General features: G+C 47.8%; 1 protein-coding gene across 1 annotated transcript in view; it reads left to right on the top strand.

Moving 5' to 3' along the window:
- Positions 1-221: 221 nt before the first annotated feature.
- The window catches only part of NGFR (nerve growth factor receptor), a 78,580-nt gene continuing 58,827 nt past the window's right edge, over positions 222-19,974 (top strand). The window contains exon 1 of the mRNA XM_053263338.1: positions 222-363. Within this exon, the coding sequence (XP_053119313.1) occupies positions 313-363 (51 nt within the window). The 5' untranslated portion in view covers positions 222-312. The remainder of the gene's footprint in view (positions 364-19,974) is intronic.

The raw sequence follows: 19,974 nt of genomic DNA, 5'->3' as shown, positions 1-19,974 counted from the left end.
GGTTTTTTTTAAAAGCCACCCAGCCAGTGGGAGGAGAGCATTGATCGTTTTAATAAAAAAAGGGGGCTGAGCTTGCCAGTTACAGAAAGCAGGTGCTGCTGTCCCGGCTCTCTCAGTCACTAGAGCTACAGTGCTGCTGCTGCTGCTGCTCTTCGCCCTCGCCTTCAACCTGAGACACCCACCCACCCACCACCCACCAGCAGCGGACTGAGGAGGGGATGTTGAAGGCGCCTGCCGCTGCCACCTCGCCCACTCAGATCATCGCCGGCTTCTTCCCTTCCTGCGGTGCATCTCTCTCCAGCTCTGAGGATCATGAAGAAGAGGCTGGCATTAGCGCTGGGGCTGCTGCTGCTGCTTTCCGGGGTGAGTGGATCATTCGCCCTCGGGAGCAAATGGAGGGAACTGGGTGGTGGTGGGCGGGTGCGCCAAGCCGCGCGGTGAGGGGGAGATTATTTCCCCTCCCGTTTTGGAAGACAGAACTGGGTAGGGCGGGGGAGGGGGGGGCGCAGGGACGGAGCGCCGGTACTTCTTGGCTTCTCTCTGGCTGTTGGGGTGGGCATATCCATGGGGGCTGTCACGGAGAGCGCCTGCACTTCTGGATTGACAACCACATCACTGGGTTGGGGTTGAGGATCAATGGAAGGTGATGTTGGCAGCCGCCCTTGGGAGGAAAGCGCGGGCAGACCCTTGCCAGGGGTTAGCTGCTGGTGTCATCCGAAGCAGCTGGGGCAAAGGTGCCCTGCTGCCCCCAGGGGAGCCGTGAAAGAGCGGTGCCTTCGCTGAGACGCAAGAATGGGCCGAAGCTGGCGTGCCTCTTTGGGGGCGGCCGATCGAGGAGATATTCTGCAGCTGCGAGTGCCCGGTTTGGGTCTCTCTGTGGGTGAACATCTGGGGGAAGAAGGAGCACGGATAAAGCCAGCAGCCGCGTCCGGAAGAAACGGGAGAAAGGTGGGGAAGGAGGTCGCGCGTGCCCCAAAGTTATTGAAAATAGCATCCTAACCGCGGAGAGGTCGGTGGGAGTGGAGGTGGCGAGTGGATCTCCGGGAGCGGAAGAGCGCATCCCACTCCCTGACCCCTACCAACCACTCCTCGCATCTGCTCAGAATCGGAACCGTCACAGAGCAGAGAAATCCGGCAGTCGCGATCACCCAGCCTAGTGGAGAAGGACATCTGGGGAAGACAAGGCAGGGGAGGGACGACGCGGGTGGGGCAGGATGTGGGACAGGCAGAAGAGGCAGAGCCCACCGGGGGGGAGGCGGCATGTAGCCTGGCCGATCCGCTTTCTCCTCCCCAAAGAAGAGCGCGTCAAGTTGTGGGCGATCCTGCTGCTACCGCGCAGGTTCTTCTGCGTTCTGATCGGGGGGGCGCCTGGAATTGTTCCGCCAGCGTGAGGGGCGGGGTGGGGTGGGGAAGGTAGGCTGCTCCCGAGCGTGTTTCGAGAAAGAGTTGGAGACGTGGTTTCACCCTTCATGATGATGATGATGATGATGATGCCTTTCGGCTAAACGCCTCTTCGCCTTCATGGACGGGTGTGAGGAGGAAGCGCGAGTAAAGAGCGAGAAAGAACCACAGTGGCTGAAAGTGGCTTCGGAAAACCACGCCAGAGTGACTGCTTCTATTTATTTCTAATCATTCCATAACTGACATTAGCATGACTACTACAGGGATATGCGATTAGAAAGGAGTCGGTAATAAGAGGCAGAGCAGGGCATGCAAGGAAGGCCAGTCCAAAGTGGGGACGACTGCACTGCCCCCAAAGAGCAGAGGGCCGGCCAATCCAGGCTGACCGGAACCCCCAACGACCCCCGCTCCTTTTAAAGCGGCTGTGTGTGCGTGTGGGTGCGGCTTGGATCGGGACCACCACTCAGAGGGAAGTGGGTTTAACCCTTTCTGTCTGCGACCGGGTCCGATCTCGTCTCTCTCTCTCACACACACACACACACACACACACACACCCCTCCCTCATGGTCGTTTCTCCTTCCGTGGCTACTAACAGTTTCAGGTGTGTGTGGGCACACAGACACCTGAAACTGTTATTAGCCACTTCGGAAGGGGAAATATCCGCGCGGAATTTTAGCCTCTCAACAATGCTGTGAAGTTGATCGGGCTAAGCTAAAGATCTGGCCAGCGAGTTCATAACTCAACGTGACTTTCCCTCATCCTCCAAACCCGACAAAGTCTCTGCGCATTGTATCCTACTGGTTCTCGAAAGTGCCAAACTAGATATGATGGGAGGCCCAAGAATAGGATTTCCCTTATGACTTTTTTTTTGTTTTTTGAAAAGGGTTAAAAACAGGACCACAACATTGGGGGTGGGGGTGGGGTATTTAACCCTTTCCCTGCCCTGCCCCTCTTTCCCAGTTCAAAGGGGCCCCTGAAGCTATTTGCTCCAAAAGGCAAGACTTACAGTATAAGGCACCCTTAATTTAGATACCTGTATGCTCTGTCCTGTGCTTCACATGCCAGCATCTGAGAGGGGATTTTGATCAGGAAAGCAGCAGAGAGAGGGAATGGTTAAACCCCACCCCTCTAGTGCAGTAGTCCCAATCAAAGCCCCCACCCCACAAACTTAAGCATAAATAAATTAAAAACCCAAACACATGAGATATCTTGTTCAGGGATCTTCTTCATGGATTATTCTCGTATGCAAAATATACAGACATAATAAACAAACCCACTCGAAGTTTAGAATTGTCTGTTCTGCTGAGGCCGTCTGTTGATCTGGGTATCCCAAAGGACAGCTACCTGCTGTCACACATAAGGAGTTGCCAGGAGAGAGAGATCGAAGAAAAAGCACAGAGAAGACAAGAGTGGGAGCTCCTCATTTGGGGAGCATCTGGGACAAGCAGCCAGGCAGAGGGGGAGAGGAAAGGGGGGTATATTGGAGAGAACAGGGTATCATTCACCATGTGAGAAACAGAGAAGGCTGCAGCAGAATCTGTCCCATTATTCTAGATGGACAGGGAGGGGGTGGGACCTGGACTGCAGCAGCTCAGTGATCGGGCATCTGCTTTGCAAGCAAAAGGCCCCAGGCTCAATCCTGACATCTCCGGGTAGGGCAACATTCCTGTCGGAAACCCCGAAAAGCTGCTGTCAGTCAGAGCAGACAATGATGAACTAGGTAGACCAATGGTCTGACTCAGTATAAGGCTGCTTTCTATGTCCGGGCAAAATTCCCATGTGGGATATAGTTACTTGGTGGTTAAGGGAGTTTATATTTGGTCAGAGGCAATCCTTCCATTGTTATTGTTTCACTTGTTTCTGGACTGAAAACAGCTGAAAATGATTTCTGGGGCTGAGCCTTAGTTCACATTCAGGCCTGTGAGTAACCCTTGAAAGAAAAGGGAACCTTGGATGTTTAGTGAAATAAAGGGACAGGCAGATTCAGAACTGGCATCCTGGAACTGGTAGCTGAATGGGAGAAGCAGATGGCAGGGATGTAAGACAGGATCATAAAGCTTTGGAACTACAACAAAGAGTTTGAAAGTGTGGCTGCAGAGTATCCTTGTAGGCAGGGCACCTTAACATTATGCCCAGGGCTTAACTTGGAACAGGACTCAGCCTAGAAGCCATTTTATGTGTTCAGGCATTTTAGCCCTGAAATATGTCAATACAATAAGAGTGCCTCTGAGCATATGAAGAGTGAAAGCTCTCCATCATTAATCACAGCCAGGCCCCATCAGAGACTGGAGGAAGCGCTTCCAATTATTACATTAAAAAAAAAAAAAGGATTAATTTATACAGTGCTGTGCTAACAACACACATGGCATTCTAGTGCCTAAGCAAAAAAGAGACCGTTTCCTTCCCTAAGGAGCCTACAGTCTGAAGTTCGGCAGTGGGAGAAGAACGGAGGGAAGGGAGTTGGGGAAGAAGTGAGGGTAGCAATTCGGGACAAATGTGAGCAAATGAAACTACACATAGGGAGTGAAGATCAAGGGAGGGTTAAGCAAGGGCTTTATCAAAATGGTTATTTTTTGAAGAGGAAATGGAGAGAATGAGAATGAAAGAGAAAGGCGGCACCCATAAAGGTTTTCAAGGAGGGAGTTCCAGGCATGAAGGCAGAGGGTGTGGCTTCCCAGCCCGCTTCAGCCCTGGGCACCTCATTTTTTAACGAGTTCAGCACTGTCTGTGTTTCTTCTCCGGCTGTCTCCCCAGGCAGTCTCTGGCTGTGGACAGCTGAGTAGTACAATCCATGGCTCTCCTAGTGCTGAGCCAGCAGTTGGAGGTGCCATCTTGCCCACCAATGGGTGGCGGGGAGAAAATAAGCAGCTCGCTTCCCTGGCATAAACGAGCCAGTTAAATTTGTGCTCTCTCAAGCTGAAGGTGACTCCCAGTCATTCTAGTATGTTATAAAAAGAAAAGATTAGAAATATAAAGAGAGAGAGAGAGAGAAATCTAGGACTTCTCTAAACACCAAGAATACAGATAACCATATGCAGTGAAAAGGTTCTCAATTCTCAAAAAGATCCTCAATTAAAATTCTTCTCAAGCTGGCTGAAGCGAAAAGAGAAAAAGCGTAATGTGCACAGTTTTCAGAAAGTGCCTTGATGCCAGAGGGGGGCCTGGAACAATACATGCCGAAAAAAGAAATGTGTAGCAAAATGTGGGCCATCTGGCTTTTCAAAGCGACAAGGAAGTGTTCAGGCTATGCAGGGTCCTTCTTCTGAGTTCTGCTGTTTCAAGCAGAAATGGGGGTAAGTGACACGCTTAGGATTCTGGCGAAGACATATGTGAACCTAACAGAAAGGGACATGGAGTGACAGCAGTGGTAGCACAAGGGGAGGAAACATTGACGGGGGCACAGAAAGGGCAAAGTGCATTTCTGGGGGGATGAGCTGTGCCCCACATGTTATATTTCTGAGACAGAAATGGAAGGGCAGGTAGGGGTGAACTATTTTTCTGAAGGGGGTGCTTGCCTCCCCCTCTGGAACTGCCTTTGGGTTAGAGCAGGCCTGCTCAACTTAGGCCCTCAGCTGTTTTTGGACTACAACTCCCACAATCCCCAGCCATAGTGGCCAATAGCCAGGGATTATGGGAACTGTAGGCCAACATCTGCAGGAGGGCTGAAGTTGTGTGTGTGTGTGTGTGTGTGAGAGAGAGAGAGAGAGAGAGAGAGAGAGAGAGAGAGAGAGAGAGAGTGTAAGTACCCTGATGGCATTCTTACTAATTTGGCAGTCAGGGGCGTCTCTGAACTGAGCTTGATTTTCAAATCTACTTCACTTCCCCCCATGCAACATCCCTGATTTCTAGTCCTGTTTCTGATGCCTGCTGAACTGACAGTGAGACATCTCCAGACACATCAGGCTACCTCATCTGTTCTAAGGAGGGCAGGCGTACAGTACTAGGAAACAGTGTCATAGATACAATTGAATGGGTGGGGGAGAGGATGCCCCTGGGCCCCTGAGGGAGGGGAGCCCACTAGCTGGGTGACAGCTTGCTCTTGGTTCTCCCCCTCCCACCTCCCTGAAGAAGAAGGCACAGGAGGAGGGGGCCCATTCCAACCTTTTGTCCCAGAGCCCACTCCAACCTTGCTACACCCCTGCCAGGAAATGTCCTTTTTCAAACCATACCTAGTACTGAAGTACCCCATGGGATAGATACTCATGGCCTTTCAGGCAAATAAAAGCATGGACTTTATACCTCACACTGACATAGTGTCCACCCAGATCTTGATGCACTATCCCAACCACCCCCACATCGTGCATGGGAGGAGGAGGAGAGTCATAGCGCTAAGAAGACAAATTTGCCACAGAAGGACTCTTCAGGCTTGTTGTTTTTGAAGGACATTGGGTGATGGGTTGTGTGCCCCAGCAATGGAGCTGGGGAGCGCACACTTTACAAATAACTACAGAATGCAATCCTAGCCATGTTTACTTGGAAGTAAATCCAGCTGAAATCAGTGAGATGCTTCTAAATACGCATCCAGAGGTACTCTTGCCCCCGGCCCATGGCATCCAAGGTCCGGGGGGCCTCCTGCTACCACAAGCCCCCCCGCCACAAGCCATGAGCCCCCTCTGCTGATCCACTGGCAAGTATTATAGCCACCATGTGCACGGCCAGAGGGTGGGGGGTGAGCCTGAGCAGGCCTCCCCGCCCATGGCAGCAGGCAGAGCAGGAGCGGCCACTGGACTGACCATCCGCTCAAAGGTCGCTGAGGCGGATGGTCAGCCCAGCAGCCACTCCTACTCTGCCAACCGCTGTTGCCACAGGGGGAAGCCTGCTCAGGTTCACCCCTCACCCTCTGGCTGTGCGCATGGTGGCTAGAATACTTGCAAAGAGCGGCGGTTTGGTTTTGCGGTGGCGGCGGCAGCAACAGTGGTGGAGGGCTTGTGGCAGTAGTGGCGGGGGGCTCACAGTGGCAGTGGCAGAGGGCTCACAGCGGTGGCAGTGGGGCCTCAAAGCAGGGGCGGTCCGGGGACCCAAATTACCTAGGTGCGCCACTGTATGCCTCATTAGAACAAACTAAAGAAACATGCTCATACACATAAACACACACACAATAACACAACAAGGAAAAGCAGGGGAAAACAATTCATGAGACTGAGAGGGGAGACATTGCTGAGGTGAGAGGGGATAAACTTAAAGACTGTTTTATAGAAGAAGTCAGATTATTGGTCCATCTGGCTGGAGATTTTCAAGATCTCAGGCAAGCATTTTTTCCAGCTCTGTTATCTGAGATCTTTTCAACTGAAGATTGAATCTGGGACCTTCTTCATGCAAAGCATATATGCATCTATTAAATTGCAGCCCCTCTTTTCTGCTGCTTGTAATATTTAGTTATTAAAAGGCACTGAGGTTGTTCCACAGCTGGGTGGGTGGGAGAGAAGGCTGGCTGAACAAACCTTCCCCCCAAGATGAGTGATCTTATGTTTCTGGGAGCACCGATCATTGATGAAATGCTGATTGGGGAAACTCTGCAGGGGCTGAGTCTGACTGGCCCCATCCCTAGTACTGGCCACGCCCCCTAATCTGATGTCGATGCAGGGGGCGTGGCTTGGGCGTGTGCATACGTAGCACACACATGATCACCACTTACATGGGATCAGCTGGCGGGACCTTGTTCCCTAGCCATTGGTGAGGTTCCTACACCCCTGGTCCACCATCTGAGGTGACCAGCTCAACCTGCCCCATGACAGGACCACCTCTGTTACTACCCACTCACTATGATTCCTCAGTTTCTCCTTTATTATCTCCATTAACTTCTGTTAGCTCTGTTTTCATAAGTGACACTTAGAATAACCTTCAGTCTAGAAAGTATAATACAGAATAATGATTAATAATACATATTTTATAATCCCCATTGATCCAGTGCTGTACAAAGGTTAAAACAAGACAAACCCTACTCTAGGGTTTACCATCTAAGCCAAGCACTATTCAGATATTGTTGATCACTTATATCATAAGTATACAGTGTACACAGGTACAGTTATTTACATGTTATATTGAACACAGGTATAGCAGTACATTTCCTGTTTGTACCATGCATTTCAGGGGCTTGTACCCAGGTTTATTTTAAAATGAATGCAGGTGTAGTCATACACACAGAAGCATGTATGAGGAAACAGATATGTGTACTCATACGACATAATGAGCCTGTTTTCATGACCACATGAGTCTGGGTTCCTACCTCATTGCTCCCAGATGACCAGACCCTACTTTTGGCTCTGCAACTCATGCTCCCACACAAATGCTACATCAGCATTCTCCATTGCTGATATTGGGAGCTGGCTCCTCCAGCTATCCCACAATGCATTGACTGAGCACCAGAGAGGCAGCCTTCAGTACTGCAGCAGCTCCACTATGCCTGGCCCCATAAGCCACAGGACTCTATGATAAATATGGCCTCCAACTGCCTGCAAACAGTTTAAAACTGCGTGGCAAGTTTTGTGGTGGCAAAAGTTTTGTTTTGTTTGATCAAAACAAATGGTAGAACAGGCTCCGTCTTGGTCCTAACTCACTTTAAACCCCGTTAGCAGATCTGAGCCACCCAGGTTTGGAATTGGGTCAATGGGGTGATTATAAAATATGATCCCTCCTCTTGAGTCTAAATCTGCCCTCCTGGGTTATCCCTCTGGCAAGCCTGAAGCTGATTTAATTGCAAACCAGACCTTTAAGCTAAAACGCCTCTTCATGAGCCTCTAATTGATATTGCTAGTCATGTTTTATTGCCTTTCACCATCCACCTAACTATTTTTCATTTCCTGTACCCCAATAATCCTTAAATAAATCTGATTGTACTATATTCCTATCTCAAGTCTTTTTTTCTAGAACAAAGCTTTGGCCAGCATTCCATATCTTGCAGTTGTGACAGACATACCAAGGGAATTGGAAGAAGGGGTGTGTGTGTGTGTGTGTGTGTGTGTGTGTGTGTATTATATTATTATTATTATTATTTTATTACCTTATTCCAATTCCCTTGGTGTGTCTGTCACACTGGCAGACTATGGAACTATGGACTTGGGGTACATGCTGTATGATTTAATCATGGATGTCAATAAAGTGAAATGGTTTGAAAAACCTGTATGGGATAGGGTACATGGGCAAGCTCAAGACCTATCTTGTGGATCAGGAAGACCAGGTATGGAGATCGAAAGTCTTTTTACACTAACATGCCTCTTTCTCTGGTCCCTGCCAGACCAGTATAGCTGAGATAGTGAGGTGGGAGTGTCACAGCCTTATCTCAGCTCCTGTTGAGGTGATTAGTAAGATGAATCCTTTTTGCCTCAAAAAGAGGAGTTTCTTTTTTTTTTTTTTTTTGAGAAATAGCTCTCCTTAAGTCCTGTCTGCTCAGCCAGCCTCCTTCTCTGTATTGTAAATAGAGAGGGGCATGGGTGTGGGGGTACCTTGCAGTCACACGTCATACTTGACCTGGGGTAAAGTTGCCCCATGCTGCTTGTGCTAAGCGACTAACTGAGAGTTTACCAAATATGGGCATATGGAGGGCTCACAGTCCCGTGAGTCCGGGTAGCCAAGATGGAGACTGCAAGACTGCAGTTCCAAATCATATAGAGGGGTGTTGCTTGTAGCCCCCGAACAGGCTGTTTTTTGTAACACTACCATACCGAGGATCATGTGCACAGCCTTCCTATTTAAAAATTAAGCACTGCCTGAGGATGATAAAGCCCATCTGCCTATGCCCTGTCCCACCTCTTCCATTTCTGTGTCACAAAGAACCAGCTTTGTTTGAGAACACAATGCTGCATCCACCACTGGAAACTGTTCCCCGGATTCTCTGATGCCCTGGGTTAATTTATGACACCTTAAGGGCTAATTGGTTTATTGCAATCAGCAGGCTCATAGGCAATAGCAGTCTTCCTCAAATGCATGAACTGAGAAGGTGGTGGGTGTTGGCTTGCAAGACAATGGAGATGGAACCAAGTTAGCAGAATGAGAACCAAAAGTCACAGGAATACGGAAGCACTTCTTCTCATTAACTAGAGTGCCAAGCCCAGACACAGCACAGCCGTATCACTTCAATGTTCTCTGAGGCCAAAAAGTGACCATAAGACCATTGCCATGGCAGTGCTAAATAGGAGAACCATCCTCCTGAATTCTTATCCTAAGCTTGAGAAATGCAATCAAAGTGGGGAATGTATCCCAGCTCTGCAGGCGGCCGCTCCAAATGTCTTTGTGAATTTTTGTTGCTCAAGTAGAACGACCCTAAGGTCAGAAATAGCACGTCTAGGGGAAAAAAATAGTTATGAATACTTCTCTCCCCCCATTTAGAGATCTTGAGGCAAGTGGAAAATCACAGCAGGCTGTCATCTAGAATAGCAGTTCAACTTTTCACACTCCAAGCCGAAGTGGGAAGAGAAAGGAAATAAATAGATGAATCAGTCCACAGGAAGTTAGTTATGGCCTTGCTAATACCTTCTTCTTTATGGATGAGGGGGACAGAAAATAGCCCCCTCCTGCCCAAATCACCCCAAAGAGCAGCTGTTATTAGTCCTAATTGTTTATACAGCTCATTTCATTATTTGTTGTTTACAGTCAGCTCCTTTGTATGATCCTCATCTGGGTAGGATGAGAGCCCAGACAAAGGAGGAGAGCCAGGCACACTTCTGAATGGTGGTTGTGGGAACTCAAAGGATTAAGGTAGGAGGAGGGGAGATGATTATGTGGGAGACAAGAACTGGGTAGGACATCCACCCTCGGTATAATGCTGCTGGAGAGAGACTCTGGGTTGGGATCATCCATCCTACCCAGCTCCTGTCTCCCATATGACCACTCTCCTCTCCTCCTACCTTGTGGTTTTGGTTTACCTGGCCATCAATTGGAAGCATGCTGGCTCTCCTCCATTGTCTGAACACTCCTCCTACCCAGATGAGGATTGTGAGAACCAGCCTAGTATGTCCCAGCTCAATGAGGCAGGTTGCTACTTATGTCCATTTTACAGATCAGGGAACTAAGAATGAGAATGGTTGCCTTGTCCAGGGCACCACAATGAGTCCACAATGAGTCAGTGGTAGAGGCAGGATTTCCATATTCAGTAGTTCACATCACAAGTCAATGTGGAAAGGGGAAAAGAAAAACAACCGACAGTGGCCTGGCTCATTCGAATTTAGATTTAACATGAGTTACCGACATTAGTATGATTGTGTGAACTCATGCCAAGGAGGTTTATAGCCTGAGATGAAACTGAGATTGCACCTTGGTGTGGGTTCACACAATCACACTAATTCAGTGTAGATTCACACTTCTCAAACTTGACCATTGTGGCAGAGGATGATAGGAGTCAACAAAATCTGGGGACCCAAGTTTGAGAACCCCTGTATTTACCCTTTCCCTCCTCCTCCTCCTCCTCCTGATCATCATCGTCATCATCATCATCATCATCATCATCATCCGCAACAGCAGCAACAAAATGCCCACTTCAACATTGTTGGCAACTGTCAAATGACCTGCACAAAGACATCCCAAGCTGTGGAATTAGCGGTTTCTCTTCCCAGCTCTTTGTCTTTCTTTTAAAAGAAAGGAAAAAGGAAAGGAAAAAACGAACCACCAACATGAACTCGACTTAAACATCAATTAAAGGCTTACCAAAGGTGTCACTCTCTCTTTCCCTTTCCCTCCCCATTTTGTTCCACCTGTCAGAATGTTTTATGGGGTTAATACCTGCAGCTTTGTCAACAGGAGTCGTGTTAATAGCAAGCATATTTGGATGGACCTAATGCAGACCATGTGCCCTCCCTTGAGACTACTAATCTGGGGAGTTGGGGGGGCGGTATAGAGCAGTCCGGAAAACACAAAGCTGAAGTGGGGGTAGGATGCAAACCTATTTCTGAAACCTGGATATGGAATAGAAGCTACATTTTCCACATCACTGAAAACGTGGGTGTGAGGGAGGAGAAGGGGGAGACCATGGGGAAGGCAATGGCTGACATCCAGGCTAACTTACTGAATAGTACTACTTAGGAGTTATGCTAAAGGACTACTTAATTTCAGTTGGACTACTCAGGAGTAATTTACTCTGGATGTCAGCCTCTGTTTGCTCCTTTCTTATCATCCCGCCTTGAGATGAGCTTAATTTACGTAGGCTGTTGTACTCCCAGGGGCTTGATTTCAGCCCATGGGTGGCACTTGGAATCTATTTTCAGTGCCAGGAATCTACCCTGGAAAATGTGAAGCAACAATTTCATTTATTAAAAGACTTCTATCCCACCTTTCTCTCATAAAAGAGATTGAAAGCAGCTATCAAAAGCCAGTGTGGTGTAAAGGTTAGAGAGAGGTTAGAGTGTTGGACTAGGACGGAGAAGACCTGAGTTCAAATCCCTGTTCAGACACACAACTTTCCGGGTGACTCTGGGCCAGTCACTTATCTCTCACCCTTACTTATCTCAGAGGGTTGTTGTGAGGATAAACATAACCATATCTACTGCTCTGGACCCCTTAGAGGAAGAGTAGGCTATAAATATAAATAAAGAAGCAAATTTTTACATCAATACAGAATTAACAAACAGAATAATTTAAAGACCAGTATGCTTCTAAGTTTCCCAGAATATGGGAAACCCCTTTATCAGGCAGCAGTGATATAGGAAGGTGCTGAAAGGCATCATCTCATACTGTGTGGGAGAAGGCAATGATAAACCCCTCCTGTATTCTACCAAGAAAACCACATGGCTCTGTGGTCACTAGAAGTTGACACTGACTGGACGGCACAATCTTCCCTTCCCTTTCCTATGCTTCTAAACAGGCACATATCTAAGAAGGTGTGTAGGGAGCTTACTGGCTGCCATGGGATCAGGTCTTGCTGGGGGCTCCTTTCTCTTCATTGCTTGTCTGACTTGTGTGCGTGCATCAGTGCGTACTGGCCATAACCCTGCACATGTCATACACGGGGCGTAGCCACTATAGGCAAGACAGGCCACGCCACCCTTCTGACACTCCCATTCGGCACGTCATTCAAGCACTGTTTGGGTGTGTTCTTTCTCCGCTCAGAGCAAGGCAGAGAAAGAAGCACCCAGCCAGTGTTTGAACGGAGACTCATCTGGGTGCAGCAGAGGAGCCACACAGCCACTCCTCCCACTAGTGGACATGGGTGGGTGGGAGAGAGCGGACAGATGAGTCTGGCAGCCCCTGGAGGTTGTGCATGCTGAAGCTGCCCAGATACAGAGAGAATCAGCTAGACATATTCTTGTTTTTGATTGTCTTGTTGGGCTGATTCTTAAAATCCGTTTGCCACTAAAAGTCGGGACGAGGAGGTGCACATGCTTCTGACACTTGATTGTGTGAGTGACCAAAAAGTTGGTCGAAGGATGGGGAAATGATTGTGTGTGAGATGTTATTGTAGTTTGCCAGTGCAAGAAGCCGATATCATTGGCTGCTAGTCTAATGGCTATAGGCCACCTCCAGCCTCAGAGGCAAGATGCCTCTGAAAACCAGTTGCAGAGGAGGAACAGCCAAAAAGAGGGCATGCCCTCATCTCTTGCCTGTGGGCTTCTCCAAGGAATCCGGTGGGCCACTTTGTGAAACAGGATGCTGGACTAGATAGACCCTCGGCCTGATCCAGCAGGGTTGTTCTTATGCTATGTTCTTATGGGTAATCTTAGCTTTCATCTGTGGAGGAGGAGATCCGCTGCCCGTGCCAACAAGCTAAGGTTGTGCCTCGTACACAGATGCTTCCCAGTCCTCCAACCAGTGTTCCCTGTAACCAGGATTTCCAGATGTTGTTGACTACAGCTCCCAGAATCCCCAGCTGCAATGGCCTTTGGCTGAGGATTCTGGGAACTGTAGTCAACAACATCTGGGAATCCCTGTTACAGGGAACACTGCTCTTCAGTCACCCAGTTGAGGATTTCCTGCCTCTACCGGACAAATGACCAGCCCTCACAGCTCAATTACAGCCGGGACGAGGTCAGAAAGCAGTGGCAAAGAATGCAGAGAATGGCTGCCAGTACCAATGGCTGGCAGAGAATGGCTGCCAGTACCCAAACAGATGGGGGCTGGGGCTCATTTTCCGCCCCACGCCCCCCCAGCTTGTTAGTGCAGGCCACTACTGACACGGCTTGGGAGAGCTTGATGACCGTTCTGTGCATTTTTTTCTATAGCATGCATTGCAGAGGAGAGGGTAAGGAGCAAAACCTGCAGGCCTACTACCATCCTTGCTAACTCTAGAAATGATCCAGAAAGGAGGGGAGGGGGTTTACTGAGCCATATAGGGACACCCAGCCTTGGCAGCCAGCAGCACTGGTGCCAGAAAAGAGATGATGATGATGATGATGATGATGATGATGATTTGATTTCTATACCGCCCTTCCAGAAATGGCTCAGGGCGGTTTACAAAGAGAAATAACAAATAAGATGGCTTCCTGTCCCCAAAGGGCTCACATTCTAAAAAGAAACATAAGACACACACCAGCAACAGTCACTGGAAGTACTGTGCTGGGGATGGATAGGGCCAGTTACTCTCCCACTGCTAAATAAAGAGAATCACCACGGTAAAAGGTGCCTCTTTGCCCAGTTAGCAGGGGTATATGGGGCTTTGAAACACTGACACCACGTACCTAGTAGTGCCTGGAGGGAAGCACAAGAAAAATGGGTAAAATTCATTAAAGCAATCTTTCTGCTCAGAGTGCTGGATATTTCATATCCAGGAAGATGCTTTCTCTGCATCCTGGACAGGAGGGATGTACCGAAACTAATTTGGCTTCCGAATTACGGCACCATCCCTTTAAAACTGAGGGCTCACACAGCCCCTTTATCACGGAGGAGAGCAGATCCATAACCACACCTCCTCTGCTTGCCACCACTTTCGTTGTGGTGGTGCTCCCCCCAGCTATCAGCACGCACTGGCAGGGCGTCTCCAAGCTGCCCCTGTGTGTGATGCCGGCATGCACATGACCTCCGCGCATGGGCTGTGGCCATCTGCATGGTCAGCATTTTGGCACATCCCTACTGGACAGGACATTCAATTCCTGGACTGTCCACACCAATCCTCAACATGTGGCAACCCTACTTCTAACAGATCTTGAGTGCAAAATTATGTCTCTTTCCCAATTCGTGCGTGTTTTCATGTTTTATTTATTTGAAGGGCTTATATCCTTCTTTCTTTCAAGTGAATTTCTTTCAAGGCAACCGTCTGCTCGTCTGCTCTCTGTCATTCTCCTACAAATGAAGCTGGCAAGCTCTTGTACCTTTCAGAGCAATCTGAGTTGCAGGAATCAGATGCTGAAACTTTTAAGGCATGGAGTTAGACATGTTCACCTATTAATGTGTGCAGATCAAACAAAATGGCTGCTAAAAGACTTTCCTACACAGCCTCTAGCCCTTTCCTCTGATTAGTAGAAACAGAATTGTTTGCTTATTTATGTGGTGCCATGGTATAGTGTACATTTATGTACTATTGATGTAGTGCCATTTGCATGGTGTAGTGTACATGGTGCTTCACAAAATACAAGGGGACAGGTCCCTGCCCCGAGGAACTTACAATCTAAAATTTACCATGGGGTGAATGTTAGGGGAAGGGGAACGGAAGTGGAGGAGGATGGAGGCCGGGGTAAACAAAAATAAGGTGCATTTATTTTAGTCACATGTACTTAGTTGCAGCTTGGAGTGAAGGCTAAAGTGCTGTGACAAAAACAGAATATGATTTATTATTTCATGTGTATGCTGCCTTTCCCCATGGAACTCCAGGCAGTGTAGACAGGGTTCCAGGCAGCTTCCTAGCTAGGTATTGACCCTGCTCAGGCCATCTTAAGCTTCAGTACAGTTGCTGCATCCTGTGCCTTCAAACCGATAGCTGAGGATTTTGTAAGCTTGTTTGATGTGGGTATAACAGACACAACTCCCAGAGCTCAGCTTCACAAAATGCAGAATTCTGGCTTGCGTTTTAGCACAGAGCTTCACAACCCCAAAGGAGAAGCTAGCAACCCTCAGGGACATATTTTTGGGTGACACAGAGCAGACCCATAGCCAGTCTAAATGTTTAGGGGGGAGCCAGGGGTGTAGCACCCAATGAACGGGGGGGGGGGAGATAATTGTCCCCAGGCCAGGAGGGTTAGGGGGTCCCACAAGGCTCTCCCTGGCTCAGGGTGCTACCTTGTGTTGGAAATTCTCTGTGGTGAGAGAATCCCTTTCTCATTATAGCAGAGTGCACAGAGGCACAACACAGCGGTAGTTTAGTTAGGCATGCGTGTATCCTGAGAGTAAAGTAACTTGGAGCCAAATGATAGTTTCAAATCAATATAAAAGGCATTTATTAAGGAACTCCATTCTAGATAGGAAAGTGAGGAGTTAGGATCTCTAATCTATCTATCTAGCTGGATGCAGATGGATTCTGCATCCTCTCTGCACACATGGTGCAGGGAGAGGGGCTTGCCATGTTGCAAGGTAGGAGGCCAGGTAGGGAAGAGAGAGAGGAAGGAGGAAGTTGAATTCCCTAAGAGTAGCAATCTACATTTCAAAGGGATAGCATCAGAGCAGTGGAGAAGGGATGACCAATGTCTTGACTCTCTAGCCCTCTGACTTACTAGTCTGTCCTCCACTGTCTGAGGCAAAGAGACAGCGCAAAGTCCTTTAACTTCCAATACCTTGCCCCTTCCTGCACTCAGCTGACAAGCAAGGCACTTGCCAGCTGGGAGTGCGAAGCCCACCCCTCTCTCCTCTCCTCCTCTTTCCAGCTCTATGGATGAGGGAGGGACCCTCTCCTGGGCTTGGTCCTGTCCCTGCATCTAACATCAGATACAAGGGGCGGGGCCAAAGCCAAAAAACCTGGCAGGGTTTCATTCTGGCAGTGGGGTAGGGGCTGGGGGCTGGGCAGGAACTAGTGGCGGTTCTTCCTGCCTGTCCAGTGGTCGCAACAATGCTGGGCTCGGCCATGAAGAGGCGCTGGGTGGGCTGCTGGCTGCTGCAGAGTGGCCGTGGGCGAGGGGCGCCTGAGGAGCAGGCTGCTCAGCTGGTTGCAGAGTAGCCGAAGCGGTGCCCGGAGAGCCTGACCATTCCGGCGGGGAGGAGGAGGAGGAGGAGGAGGTGGAGGTGGGGTGGGTCCCTCAATCTGAGTACAGCAGCGAATTGCCCCACCCCCTTACATCTGACATCTGACGCAAGGGGCGTGGCTTGCGTACGTGCTGGAAAAACAGCGGGGCCCCTGGCTGCACTTTGTTCCCCAGCTGCACTTTGTTCCCCTGTAAATACCACTGTGGGGGGGAGCACCAAAAATGTAGACCAGGGGAGACAGCTTGCAACCTGGAGAATTTATTTGTAAACAAATAAGTTCTGGTAAGAACTATTCTGCCTACTTTCCGTTCAATCTGCCTACTAATCTGCCTACTTTCCTTTCAATTAATTATCTTAATTGATAATTACCATCCCCACAAGTTAGCCCATTTCAGCCTTAAAGGTTCACATGTCCGCCGTCTTGAACTGGAGTGGATGACATCATCACCAACTGTGCTCTTGAGCTGTCCCTATGTGTCCTACACTTGTAGCAAATTTGGTTCAAATCGGCTAGGCAGTTCACATGTTAGCCTACTTGCACCACAAATATTTATGCGTTCACCGCAGGGGCGTAACTACTATTAGGCAAGGGGAGGCGGCTGTCTGGGGGCCCCCACGCCTCGAGGGGCCCCCCAGAGGCATGTCACATGACGATATATTGTGAAGTGTGTGTGTGTGTGTGTGTGTGTGTGTGTGTATCAGCGAGGGGCCCATTTTAAAATTTTGTCTCCGGGCCCACTCCAGCCTTGTTATGCCTCTGGTTCACCGTCTTGAATCAGGGTGGATGACATCATCACAAACTACGCTGTTGAGGTGTCCCTATGTGTCCCTACAACTGTACCCAATTTGGTTCATATTGGCTCAGGCACTGCGAAGTTGATAGCGGGGACACACACAGAGAATGCCAGGTGATCTCATAAGCTTACCTAAGGAAAGTAGGCTATAAATGGGGGTGGGGGCAGGCCCATCCTAGCTCCTAGTGGCTATGGGTCTGACACAGAGGGCTTCCTGGGGAAGGGGAAGACATCAAATATTGCCGCTTCCCTGCTGCACTGGTGCAGCTAGTTGGGAAGTCCTGTTCGGCTGCCCTCTCACTGCTGTATGTCAGCCATTATTTTCTGTAGCATTGATGTGCCACTGCTGCCACCCATGTGCTCTAGGTTAGCAAACCCTAGGATGCCATATAAGAAAGTAAGCAGTGTTGCTGTAAAAAAGAGGCAACAAACCAGTGGATAACTAAACTGAGAAAGCACCTACTTCTGCAGAAGAATTAACTCTGCTCCTCAGCTGATTTTACCTCCACCCCACCCCAGAGGTTCCTGTCTAACCACACAACTCCTTAGATATATTACCGCCTTGCGAGAAAAGGATAATGTTTATTTGTAAGCTAATTGCTTCTCCCATGAGATAGAAAATGCATCTAACTCCTCCTGGCTCCAGATTATAAAGCACTTTAATGTACACATGTTCAGTTATTGGGTCTCTGGATTCCTGAGAAGGTAATGGCACTCCTCATGTTATGCACAGCTCTGAACAAAATTGTGGGAAGGCAGTTCTTCTGCATTCAGTAAAACTACAAATAACATGACTTGGCTTTATAGCCAGGCAAATTGCTCTGGGAATGGCGCCTAAATCTTTATTTCCAGCACTTCTGGCTATCTTCTTGCAAAGCTTATCTTGGCCTATTCCGTGTTAACATTGTTCGAGTTAGCATCTCAGATCTTGCATGTAATGACTTTTTAAAAAACCAGTTCAACATCCTGCAAAATTTCACAATTTACTCTTTTAACATTTCTGAAAAATATTCTGAATTCATTGATTTACGTCAATGAATTTTCTTTTGAACAATTAAAGCTGAAGATTGCTTCTACAGTTGCTAGTCCAGCTGATTGTGGAAAGCCACAGCTGCAACAGTAGGGTTGTCACCTTGCCAAAAGTGACCCTGTTTCTTCAGTGTTTTGCTTTTTTCTCAGTCAGACAAGAGCCAAAGGCTATTTTTACCCCCTTTCGGGCTATTTTAGGGCCACCATTGGGCTCTGCAGTAAAGCTAGGCTCTGCCCTGATATTCAATCACCCTAATTTCTATTGTTGTTGATGATGAAGATAAAGATGATGATTAATAATAATAATAATAATAATAATAATAATAATAATAATAATCGGTCATCTCCCGGGTCAACAAGGACCGCGCCAGGTGCAGGAGACCCTGGACATCTGGTGGCAAGTGGGCTACAGGACTCAGGATCTTCAGTTGAGCAACCAGGGCTGGAGACTGCAGGGTTACTGGAAGAAACGTCGCTTAACCGGAAAAAATATACAAAAAATGCCAACAAGGAAATAATGATCTGCTATTACAAGTCTAGTCCAACTAGAAGAGGTTATTTTAAAAGAATGTACCAAATTTGGAAAGAGAAGCATCCAGATACAGAAATAACAGAACAAAGGCTAGCAGACCAGAGAAGATTCATAATAAGAAATAAAGTATTCACAGAAGTTGAGCTGGAAGAACTGCAAAGAGCAACACAGGCTCAAGATATGGAAGAAGAATTACCACCAACTGAAGAAGTTGCTCAGGCGCAGGTGGAGGAGGTGTTGGAAATAGAGGGTGCCACTGTTGCTGAACTCTTTCAACATCAAAACCAGGCAACCTCCCCTTTGCCTTCACTTCAAAAACCCAAATGCCGTTTAACAGAAAAGCAACAAGAACTAAAGCAAAAAATAACTGAGCACATGTACCAAACAACCACCAGGGTTCGACTTCCAGCTCTAAAAACAGTTGCCAAAAAACAACTCGCTCAGGCATTAAAAGATGTCAATGCTGCACTTGCAGAAATAACAACCAAGAATTTGCAAGAAACAAACCAACTAATGTACAGTACAGCAACAATAACAACACAAGAGCTCGGATATAAGATCAGTGGACCAGTAAAAAAAGAAATCAGTACATCACCTAAATGGAAGATTAGATTAGAAAATAAAATCTCCAGGCTCAGATCAGATGCTAGTAAATTGAAAGATATAAAAGACAAGAAGCTGAAGAATGAAAACACCAAACAGTATCTGATCCAATAATATAACCTAGATTCAAGGAAAATTAGAGAAGTCCTGAAAATAATAAAGCAGCAAATAACAGCAGTGTCAAAGAAGATTAGCAGATACGAAGTCAGAATTACACAACACAGGCAGAACCTCCAATTCCAGTTGAATCAGAGATGTTTCTACCAAAGCATAGAAGGAGAAACTGCAAGAAACATAGAAACACCAAATAAAGAAGAAACAGTGCAATTCTGGGGGAAATTATGGGACAATCCAATAGATTATAATAAAAAAGCAGGCTGGATGAAAGAGGTCGAAAAATGTAACCAACAAATGCAAGATCTAATAATAACACCAGAATTAATAAGTGAAAGAGCAAAGAAAATTAAAAATTGGACTGCTCCAGGCGATGATGAACTGCATGGCTTTTGGCTGAAACACCTAACAAGCCTTCATAAACAACTATCAAAACAGTTCAATCACATGTTGCAAGGAGGTGATATT

The sequence above is a fragment of the Hemicordylus capensis genome, chromosome 6, assembly GCF_027244095.1.
Source record: "Hemicordylus capensis ecotype Gifberg chromosome 6, rHemCap1.1.pri, whole genome shotgun sequence".
NCBI classification, from domain to species: Eukaryota; Metazoa; Chordata; class Lepidosauria; order Squamata; family Cordylidae; genus Hemicordylus; species Hemicordylus capensis.
The sequence above is the reverse complement of the archived record's forward strand: the minus strand, read 5'-3'. Positions and strand labels throughout refer to the sequence as shown.